Source organism: Cyrtonyx montezumae, unplaced genomic scaffold, assembly GCF_038088225.1.
Source record: "Cyrtonyx montezumae isolate F1298 unplaced genomic scaffold, pur_monq_1.0 scaffold_10, whole genome shotgun sequence".
In the NCBI taxonomy this organism is placed as follows: Eukaryota; Metazoa; Chordata; class Aves; order Galliformes; family Odontophoridae; genus Cyrtonyx; species Cyrtonyx montezumae.
Genome location: NW_027071826.1, coordinates 4,195,458 through 4,206,402, shown reverse-complemented (window position 1 = coordinate 4,206,402; position 10,945 = coordinate 4,195,458). Strand labels below are relative to the sequence as shown.

General features: G+C 45.8%; 1 protein-coding gene across 1 annotated transcript; it reads right to left on the bottom strand.

Annotated features, from left to right (window-relative positions):
• Positions 1-407: 407 nt before the first annotated feature.
• PSMC6 (proteasome 26S subunit, ATPase 6) lies at positions 408-10,684 on the bottom strand. The gene is made up of 14 exons (XM_065748485.1): positions 10,560-10,684; positions 10,087-10,166; positions 9,683-9,722; positions 9,432-9,484; positions 6,675-6,742; positions 6,125-6,239; positions 5,170-5,257; positions 4,695-4,756; positions 4,478-4,601; positions 4,089-4,150; positions 2,995-3,115; positions 2,835-2,915; positions 1,648-1,719; positions 408-814 (listed from the first exon to the last, which is right to left on the bottom strand). Exons 1-14 carry the CDS (start codon positions 10,642-10,644, stop codon positions 696-698), a joined length of 1,170 nt encoding a protein of 389 aa, XP_065604557.1. The 5' UTR covers positions 10,645-10,684; the 3' UTR covers positions 408-695.
• Between the last annotated feature and the right edge of the window lie 261 nt (positions 10,685-10,945).

The window sequence follows — 10,945 nt, the reverse complement described above, 5'->3', positions numbered from 1 at the left end:
GCTGCAATGAGGTCACCCTGCAGCCTTCTTTTCTCCAGGCTGCACAAACCCAGCTCCCTCAGCCCATCTCCACAGGGAAGGTGCTCCAGCCCTCTGAGCATCTCTCCCACACGTCTTTCATGGACCAGGGGCTTCAGACCTGGATGCAGTGCTCCAGATGAGGCCTCACAGAGCACAGCAGAGTGGGACAGTCCCCTCCCTGTCCCTGCTGGCCACCCCTCTTCAATGGAGCCCAGGATACTGCTTGCTTTCCGAGCTGCAGATTCTCTGCGATTCTGAGTGACTTGAGGGAGAAGTGCTTTGCATTCAGACTCAAACATGACAACTACACCACACTGAAGACATCACCTAACTCCCCTGAGGGAGGGGCACATGAAGGGAGTTGATTTAAACAGGTTTTATTCGATTGTTTGATGAAAGGAAATCGACAGATTAAAAAAATGGTCAAGAAATGAAGTTCCTTTAAGTGTCCTAAAGCATCCAGGCACAGTTACAAACTCACACCCCTACCAGACACGGGCTGTAATGAATACTGCATTTCAGAAGACACTTGTGTAGCCCAGTGGCAACTGGCAAATGCTAGCTACACGTGACACAGACACCTTGAGATAATGATCGACAGCTACGTTACTCCTCTCTTCTCAGACACTAACCCCACATGTCCTGCACCATCAGCCATGAATCTTAGGGTCAGTTTAAACGGGTTTGTAGTCAAGCTTGGACTCCAGCTTCTTGGAATCAGCTACTTTTCTAACAGCCTTCATGAAATCCTCCTGAACTACGAAGTCGTGGTCAGCACGGATGGCAAACATACCTGTGGAGACAGCAGACAGCAGGTTGGTGCTCCCTGCAGTTAGATGAAGTGCTTTGAAGGCAGCCAACAAAGTCCCTTTCATTGCACTACCCTGTAAGATGTAGAAATAACCAGGCTTTCTTCTCATCTACTCTCATTCCAAGAAGAAAAGCTGAGAAGTGCTGTGAAAGGCATTGGGAAGATGCACACAGTCCTTGGGCCACAACCCAGCTTGCTGAACACGGCCAGGACAACCAGCTGAGCGCAGCTGGTCACACTGCCATCAGTTCAAGACCTGCTCTCATGCACCGAAAGTGATTTATAGATGTGAAATGAAGGCCTAGAACCCTTGGTGATCTTGCAGAAGTAATTTCAGTAACCTCAATCTGAGAATGCCACTTAGGGGATCGAGCAATTGATTTCCCTTATAGCATCAATTAGTTTTCCTGGGGGTTCGGTGAATTGGGACACTTTTTTTAATGGGAAATTTAATTAAGGGGACAGTGGCTGCATTTATAAAGTTTTGCTTTTATGTCACAAAGATATGAGGGCAGAATTAGCCCTGGGGAACTACTGCTGCCCACAAATATGCAAATTGTTCAGGGTGACCAAATCAGTGTGGACAGAGCTGAAGGCTACAATGCAGCAAAATGGACTTCTGAATGCCCCAAAGTACATGGCACAACAAAGATGTCTGGCAAGGCCAATTCCACTTAAATCTGTTTTAGGATGAAAGGAGCAAGAAGCTCATTCAGCTTCTAACTTCCTGATTCTAATCCACATGCAGAAGCACATGGGAAACAGTTGGAGTGCTTAGCATTAACCGAGCAAGCCCTTCACAATTCAGAGAATACCTGCTTCAGTGCAGACGTTCCTTAAGTCCGCCCCGTTAAAGCCATCAGAAAGCTTCACGATTGCTTCATAATCTGTTCACAAAACACAGATGTCAATCAGAAATCAATTCACATTTCTCCATCTGGATGCTATGGACATCCGTGCCCAGCTAACAAGGGCATGCTGATTTCAGTGCAAGCAGATCACTGCCTACTGAGCTGCTAAGCTACCTCAGCTGAGGTGACCAGCTGTATTAACCCATGCATTCACAAGGAAACAAAAGCTGAGAGTTCACATTATACAGTTAAATCCCAACATGACTGGTCTGGATGTTACAAGCAAGCATCAACACAAAATGCAAGGAGACCTGCATCAAGTGAACGTTCAAATCATCATGGAAAGGATACAAAAAGCAGAACAGAAAACTTAAATCCAAGCAATCCTGGGTTCACGACTTGCCTTGGAGCATCTTTTGTATCTTACACTACAGCCTGATGCACATTTACACCAACAGCACTGCTCAGAAAGGCAGCCTTCATCCCTCTCACCCTCCCCCAGCTCATCCCCGCTCCTGAGCCACCCTCTCTATTGAGCTGCAGCTGTTTATGCAGCCAGATGGTGAACGAGATCAGTTCCACTATCCAGATCATGCTGCTTGGCTGCATGAATAGCTCGTGTCAGCAAAAAGGAGGGGGTGGAGCGGGGGTGGCACGGGGCTGTGAATAAGCAGGCAAGGTCCGTGGAGCCTCACTGAAATAAAAGGCAGCCAACATTGTTTTCAAGTCAAATCACAGCTACAGCTTTCTGGAGGAAGGCTCTGAAACTTCACTGTGAGAATACAGGCTGGGCAGCTACTGTAACCCAGTCATTAGTACGGTAGCTCTCCCTATCCTCTAGAGGAACCTGTACACCAGTAAGCAAAGACAAGTTTGGTTTCAGGTAATTATAAGGTTTTCATTATGCTGTCTCTGAACTCCAGGTTAAGTTTTAAACTTAACTTTTAAAGCTTCTTGTTTTCAGACCACTGCAGTAGGGTGTTTTTTTTTGTTTTTTTTTTAATGTTTATTCTATTTTTTTCAGCTAAGGGAAATGCTGCTTGTTTGCATAAACAGGGAACCACCTGATGAGAATCAGCTTGCTGGTTTCCATGCCCTTCACATTTTCACAAGCCAAAGCAGGACATCCAGGCAGGACATGGAATACTTACCTATTTCCCCATGTTTAGTGATAGGACCTGCGTGAATCTTCAAGATATCTAACCTGGCTTGTTCATTTGGTAGATCGATATCTGGAAAGAATGACAGCTTTAATAAGAGCAGCAAAGCATCACTCATACAGATAATATCCTTTCAGGCACTGTAACTCACGGATCTTCCTATCCAGCCTTCCAGGCCGCAGAAGCGCGGGATCCAGCGTGTCTGGTCTGTTAGTAGCCATGATCATTTTAACTCTGTGCAGAGTATCAAATCCATCCATCTGGTTCAACAGCTAGAAGAAAACAGAAGTTTGTGTTAAATAATCCAAAACCTTCTAGCACGATCTACTGCACTTCCTTCCCGCATACAAACTTCTACTGAGTTAAGAGAAGTGGCACAGACAAACCAGGAAAACACTACATGCCTTCTAACAGAAGGCCACAGCTCCCTGTGTGTTCTATCAGTAATTAAGAGGAGCTTAAAGAGAGATGCTGAAAATGCTTTGTCCAGAGAAAAAGATATGGAACAAAGCAGAGCTCAAACATGAAAGACTTGGCTAAAACAATACAGCCATGAGAACCCAATGGTTGGCTGACACGTTTCAAGTGCAATACACCAAATCCAGGACATTGAAATTAGATTTGGAGAACAGCCTCTAGAATGCTAATAAACATATCAAGGCATTGCATCGTGGAGATTCAAAGCACTTGTTCTTCCATCACAATGATTTAATTCTTTATGTAAGGCAGATATGTTCTTTTGCACGGGACAAACTGTTTGCAAACATGGGCCAATGAAGTCTTCCACTAGCTTCAGAGCTCTTAATTGTCACTAGTGTTTTAGAAAGTCTCTTCACACAGCCAGGTTTACCAGAGCACTCACTACAGAAACAAAGAAATAACACCATCCCTCTTAGTTCTGAGAACTGAACTGTAAAAGTCCTAAGATTCTACTAAAGTCTTTGGGATTAAAAGGTACAAGCTCTCCTTTTCTGCATCAAGAAAGATGCAGTATGCAAAGCCAAGTCACAGTGTAATTATCCTCTTACTATTTCAGCAACTGAAACAGTTCCTGCAGTGAATCTTTAAGTCAAGAGTCACAGCTGAGTTATCAGGACATACAGCTCCTTTAGTAAAAGCAGTGCCTAGATCAATATAGCTTTAGTACAGTAATTCAGAAAACATTCTATCAAGCCAGCACAGCAATTCACAGCTGTCTCATTTCACATCAACTGTGAGATATGCAATCAGAGTTGGGGCACTCACCTCCATCAGAGTCCTCTGAATTTCTCTGTCAGCTGAGGTGCCTTCAGAGAAACGGCGGCCACCTGCAGCACACCAAACTCAAATCATTACTTTTGCCTCCACCTAACATGGTGTAAGGAGACAATTAGGCACCCCTCTTAATGAGAGGAGAGAGACGGGAAGAATTCCTTAAATGCATACATTTTAAAATGCTTCTTGATATAGTCAGAAAAATCCAGGTCATGTACAGATAGTTATGGTTCTAAGCTAGCTGTAATAGCTCCAGATGGAAGGACCTCTTTGTCCTGTATTTCTTCTCAAAGGACAGCATACAGGCACATATGCTCACAAGACAGACTGAGTTCAACATCAAAAGAAACTACAGCCACCCTCCAGGCCACGTGCCTTACCGATAGCATCGATCTCATCCATGAAAATGATGCATGGCTGATGATCTCTGGCATAATTGAACATCTCTCTGATCAGCCGAGCACTTTCACCGATGTACTTGTCCACTATGGAACTTGATACCACCTTTTGAAAGGTGTAAGACAAGTGAAAGGACAGCACAGCAAACAGGTTAAGCACATGTGCATACATGTGTGTGAAGAAGTATGGTTACACTACCTTCAGGAAGTTGCAATCGAGCTGGCTAGCAACAGCTCTGGCCAAAAGTGTTTTCCCAGTACCTGGCCAGACAAGAGACCAATGGTGTTTAACTAGTAACCCAACACTGCATGTTAGAAAGTTAAAAAGGAAAAACAAACAAGGCTATTACAACCGAGTGTGACAACTAAGCACTCACTGCCCCTTCATGAGAACTTCAGTACACAGCTGCTGGAAGGGGCTACCAGGTGCCACATGGGGAGCTGCACTGTCCCCTCTGCCTCCCCCTTACACGCTGAAATCCCCTGAGGACACATCACCTCGATGCTCTGGGTGCCCTCTGAGTTTTTTCCTGATATGCTGCCCAGCATATGGAGGGAAGCATACTGTTAATCAACTGAGTGGTTAACGAGTCTGAGCATCACCCTTAAGCCTTGCCCCACCACAGTGAGTAGGAACAAGAAGAGGGAAGAGCTATCAGCAGCCAACCACTCACCGGGGGGGCCGTAGAGCAGGCAGCCTTTTGGAGGTATAATTCCCACACGCTGGAACAGTTCTGGGTTTGTAAGTGGCAATTCTATCACCTGTGTGGAGACAGATAAACGGTGACTGCTTCAGTTTTAAAACAGGCAGAAGGTCTCAGAGTATAATGGAACATTTGCCAGCCTGCTTTCCAGGTACCTGTATTTTTAGCTCTCTGTGTAGCACATTTTGGATGAGAAACCATTAAATAAGACGTCTGATTGATCTAGTTGATCAATCCACAGTCCTGTCCTCACTGGTCAGATTTCAATTCTGCAATTGCTCTCTCGATGCTTGTTGCTCAAACCACACTTTGCCAGTGTCGTAACACCCACAGCAATTCCAGCAGTTTGTGAGTAAAATCACTTTGTTGGCTGCTGACCCTAACCATGTCCTCACAGTACTCCCTTAACTACAGTGGTTTTGCATCCTTCAAACTCCCTTTAGAAGACTTCCTGAATTTCAGTCCAAGCTCATGTAACAGCAGAGCTGAGTCACAACCAGTTTGAAAACTGGTTGGTGGTGTTCAGAATAACCCTTCCGTGCTCCTGTAAGGTGTGTGCAGTACACAGTCTCTTAAAGCCAGCTGGCACACAACAGCACGAGCTAGCCTTCCAGCTCCCACATTCCTGGGCACAGCCTGCAGCACTGATGCCCAAACTAACAGGATTACTTCAGTATGAATGCACCAGCACCCTGGGATCACACTGCCATTCACCACAGTTACCAAGCTGAAAAACATTCAAACACTTCAGAAGTTATCTTCTAGCACAGTGAAAAAGTGGTGCAAGATAATGAAACGTGTCAAGCACTCATCTCATAGGATCCTCAAGCAGCCTGCCTCACGACAGCTTTGGACAAACATCAGTAAAGCATTCAGGCACTGAAAAACCTGACCCAGTTAGGAAGCATTGTTCAGATTTGAATACCTCTCTCAGCTCTCTGATTTGCTCTGACAATCCTCCAATCTCAGAATACGAAACATCTCCTGGGTCTTCATGAGACATGTTATAAACCAGGGGATCCACTTCCCTTGGCAAATATCTGGAATTAAAAGAAAAAAATATGAGTGAGCATGTTTTATTGTGCAGGTGTTTATATTTCAATAGATCCAAGAGCAAGCACAGGAATCATCTCTTTTCCTTTCCTCACCTTGAAAACAAGACAAATATTTGTTGGAAAAACAAGCAAACAGAACAAACCCCAAACCAAGCAAACTTTTTAAAAGCCTTAAAGCAAACAGAAACAAAAGCTCAAAACCTGCTGAAAAGGCCCAGCTATAACTATTTTTCCCCCTAGAAGAACAGACAACTCCTTTTCAAACAGATACATGAGACTCCCCTCAAAGTACCTGTCCTTAAAACACTAACAGAAAATGTTACAAAATACTGCATAACTGATTACTCAGATTTTTGCATAATCTGTTCTCTAGGTAATTTTCCCCATTTACATGAGAGCAGCCCCAGAGCAGAAGCCTACCTCATAATAGTCAGAGTGGTCATATCCAGAGCAACTCTTGTCCCTGGTTTCAGCTTACTTTTGTCAAGCTAGTAACAAAGAAGATACATCTGTTAGAACCACACACCAAAACTATGTTTGGTTTTAGCCAACATGGTTATTGTGCTCAATAAAACAAGAAAGAAGGCTGCTATGCTACATGCCAAGCAGCTGCTTTAGTAAACACTGCCTGTAGCTCAGCACCATTTTTGGGAATGGTGAAGCTGTGAAAAAGCAGGCCAGCTATCTCCCAGGCACCTACCAGTGAGCCAGGAGCTGCTCTACACCAGTGATCCTGTAAGCTGCCACAAATGGACACCAGTAAAGCTAAAACAAAGCATTTTTTGACACTGCAAGATCTTGAACAGCAGGTCACTTCTGCCACTTCTGAAAATAAATATTACTCTCTAGACCATAAATCATATTCATATGCACGTATCATTTGTTTCAAACTGCCATCAATCTGAAAGGATTAGTAAGAGACCTAACCCTACCCTCAACACAGGACAGAACCAGCTGCTTCACGACAAGCAAGCAGCCTGCTAAGCACACAAGGAACAGGCTGCTCATCTGAGGCTCAACTTGCCACTGATGGCTTCCCCATTTCTGAACTGCCAGAAAGGGTGCAGATGTTCCTGACCTATTTTCTCCAAGCCTTTGTTCATCCTTCATACACAGTTACACCTCTTCTTCAAAGTCAGCCGCTCCAGTTGTTGTTTCCCTGCTACTGTTCACCTCAGGTGCCCTACCCTCCTGCCTCTTAAGTTTTTGCCTGCCTGTTCCACTTGTTTTAAGGAAAGCTTGGTATCAGCAGTCCTTTCCCAGCACTCTGTAGCATCCCCTGCTCGTTTCTGCTGGGTTTAATGCTCATGTGCATTTCTCACCTTGCTTTTGGGAAACCTCATCTAGAAGAGCAGCCTCATCTCTCCAACAGCACAGAGGTGGACAAGAATCATGGAAATCACCTTGTTGCTGTTTTCAACCCTTTGTTTATAAAGAGGTACTCAATCTACATTTAAGGAATATAAAACCTATTCATTCTGAGCTTTACCAACATGGTACCTGAACAATGGGGATTTCTACAGCTGTCTGCATGCCTCCCAGCTCTCTTGCCAAGAGAATTAGAAGGTCTCGTGCCCGTGGGGGTTACTTAATCTCTGGTGGCATTTAGGATCAAGCTGTCACTCCTCCCTGATTGGTGTCACTGATAAGACCTCTTTTCAGCTGCCTAACACTAAGAAATAAGTAGGAGCTTGAAATCGTATCAAATTCCCCACTGCCAAAGAGATTTCAGTTATTCTGCAGCAAGATGACAAGAAAGCACTTCACCTTGAATTCCCTCACAAGCACGCTTCAGATAGGGAAAGTAATTGTGTTCTGATTTACACCCTATGGCTCTCCTTCCTCAGCAGCACAGCACAGCCATGAGGGCCTGGATCAAAAGCTGTTCTTTCAGACTGAAAAACCCCCTGAAAAGTTTTCAAAATAGCAATATTGTTATGTGCCTTGATGGGTTTTTTGGTCTCTCCTATCAAATCAAGGCTCTTTTTAAGATCAAAGAGTGCTTTTTGCACAAGAATAAACTCCAAAGTACAGACAGCAAGGCCAGACCCATCCAACCACAACCTATTCCTGAGCATTTCTCTCTGCTGCAACAAAGAACCTCATGGTTAACACATCAAACCTATCACGTGCCTTGGTGGAATTAAGCACACTTGTCTCAGAAGAGTATTTTGTTCTTCCTAGTGATAGACTGCCTAGTCTGTCACTTCTTGGCTGCCTCAACTCCTACAGTCACCACAGCTCCACGTCAGACTGATCTCCTAAACAGTGCTGGTCAACGTGCGCGTTCAAGTTCTGATGAACTTAAGTCTAGTAGCAGAAGGAACAAAACATTCTTCTGAGACAGAAGTATACTTAATTCAGAGAATCAGAGAACTGAAAAACATCTGCAAACATCTTCTTTCAGCAAACTGACTTGTAGGACCAGTTTTCCTTCAAAAAGATACAGAAAAGGCAACTACTGTCAATACAACATCTGTGCACCTTTTAACAATAAAAAACTCTGCCACAACTTCCTTTAGACAAGTGAACATGCTACAGCCATGAGGCGTTGAAGTTAATTGTTGCAGTTCCTTTTCCCCACAGCACATGAACCAGCTCAAGATGAATGGAGAGGTCACAGCTCTCAAGAAGTACTTGCACTTATGCATTAAAACAATTAAGCAAAATGCTGCTGCCTTCTGTCCTGCAAACCAGAAGCACCAAGGTGCTTTAAGTTGTTAAAACTCTCTCATGAAACGCTCAGAATAGAGGTGTTGCCTACCATAATTATTTACTGAAATGGAGTGCAAAAAGTATTAAAAACTGTACAGTTATACAGCACTAGATCTAAAGCTTAGCACAGCACCATTACTGTCATCACGCTGTGCTCGTAGCATGGCAAGGCAGATTCTCCACAGCTTGAAGGTGTGATTGTTTATTTACAGAGCTCAAGATCCAGAGCTTCAAATCAGGATAAACAGATGCAAGGCTCCAGGAGTGCTCTGAATTACTTTATCTTTACTAAGAAGTTATGCTGCTAATGCCAGACAGGAAGGAAGCAGGCACTGCTGTAAAATAGCCACGCAGCCTAAAGAAGAAAATACTTAACCCCGTTCTGGACTCAGTCCATCAAAAGTCAAATTAAAACTCAAGACCAAAGCAATCTCTGCCTGAACATTCACATAAACCAGCTACCTGACGACGACAGCCAACCACGTATCTTGGTCCATTTGTAGCCTTCACGATGACTAGAGAAAAAAAGATAACAGAAAAAAAATAAGTTAATTCACAGCTCCAGATTACGCTTCCAAGCTATTCAGGATATCTTGTTTTTCTGCTAGTACTCAGGTCCCTGATGCTCTGATTCTTCACAATTGCGTATCTTTAGATGAACTTTAATAGCAAAAGCTTACTGACAGAACTTCAAAGCAGTCCAGCATACTTACATTTCTCTTCTGTTAGCTGCTTGAGCACCTCACCGACAATCTGCAAAACAATAAATGCAGGATGAGCCTCCAGATTAACTACCCTTCCCAAACAATATTTAACATATGTTTCAGAACACTGAGGTTGGCTCTGGAACTCCTGCTTCACACTTCAAGCTTCACACTGGTGCTGTTTTAATAATTTCTGACAGCCAGAACAAACAAAGGAAACCTCTCTAAGCAATACACTTGGTGTGACAGTTGTTGATAGTAAGGTAAAGCTCCTTTCTGTTTGCTGCACTGTTCCCACTTATGTCTTCTTTGTAATAACAGTGAACATAACTGCTAGGCAAGCTGTCCCAGCTGCTTCTAGGCAAGCTCACCATCCATGGCAATCAGCCGTTATGACTCTGCCTCTTACATACCTGCCCAACACTCTGCAAGGCCTTGAGATCGTTTTCTGACTTCTCATACTGCTTGGTGAGCTCCTTCAGCTGCTCCCTCACTGACAAAGAAACAGAGAAACACAGGTTTTGATAACCTCCAGCCCTGCAGGAGCTGGGGGCCAGGCCCTTTCACAGCAGAAAAGCAGCAGGGGGAAGCAGCGCACCCCCAGCAAGTGCTCGGCCTCCACACAGCGGTTTGTGACCAGAGCCGCAGAAAGAGGCTGGCTTGGAAGGAAACTCAGATATCGCTTATTTCTAGGGCAGGGACGCCTCCTCCCGGCCGAGGCTGCCCACGGCCCGCATGGCACAGGCCCACCCCGCGGCGCTCAGGCCCAGCGCGGCCGGGCCGTGCCCATGACGAAGCGCGGGCAGCGTCGCGTCGCGGCGGAGCCGGGACTCTCCTCAGGGCCCCGAATCACCGAACGGCCGTTCCCGCCGGGGCCGCCACTCACGCTCCTTGAGGCGCCCGTCGATCTCCTTGTGCTCCAGCAGCTTCTTGCGATAGTCCTGCAGCGCCTTGTCTCTCGGGTCCGCCATGATGAGCAGCCGCCGCTCATAGGGAATGCCGGGAAGGGCCATGGCCGCCGGGGGTGGGCCGCCCCGCGCCGCCGCTCCGCCCCGCCCCGCCCCTCCGCAGCGCTCCGCGTGCGGCAGCGCCCCCTGCTGGCGCGGAGGGGCGCCGGGCGTGCGCATGCGCGTTCTGCTCCCCCCCACGTACCGCTGCACGCGGTTATTCCTCCCTCAGTGCAGGGCTCGGCTCTCGCTCTCGTTAAACCCCATCAGGTTCCCCTCTGCCCAGCTCATCCCTCCCAGCCATCCCTCCCAGCTCCCCAGCGGC

Bases quoted from the DNA above. Each gene is read 5' to 3' on its own strand.
- PSMC6 (XM_065748485.1), bottom strand. From the start codon at position 10,644: ATGGCGGACCCGAGAGACAAGGCGCTGCAGGACTATCGCAAGAAGCTG. The intron at 2,916-2,994 runs GTGAGTTACAGT...CATTCTTTCCAG, and splicing joins AAGGCTGGATAGGAAGATCC to ATATCGATCTACCAAATGAA. The intron at 1,720-2,834 runs GTAAGTATTCCA...TTTTGTGAACAG, and splicing joins CACTAAACATGGGGAAATAG to ATTATGAAGCAATCGTGAAG.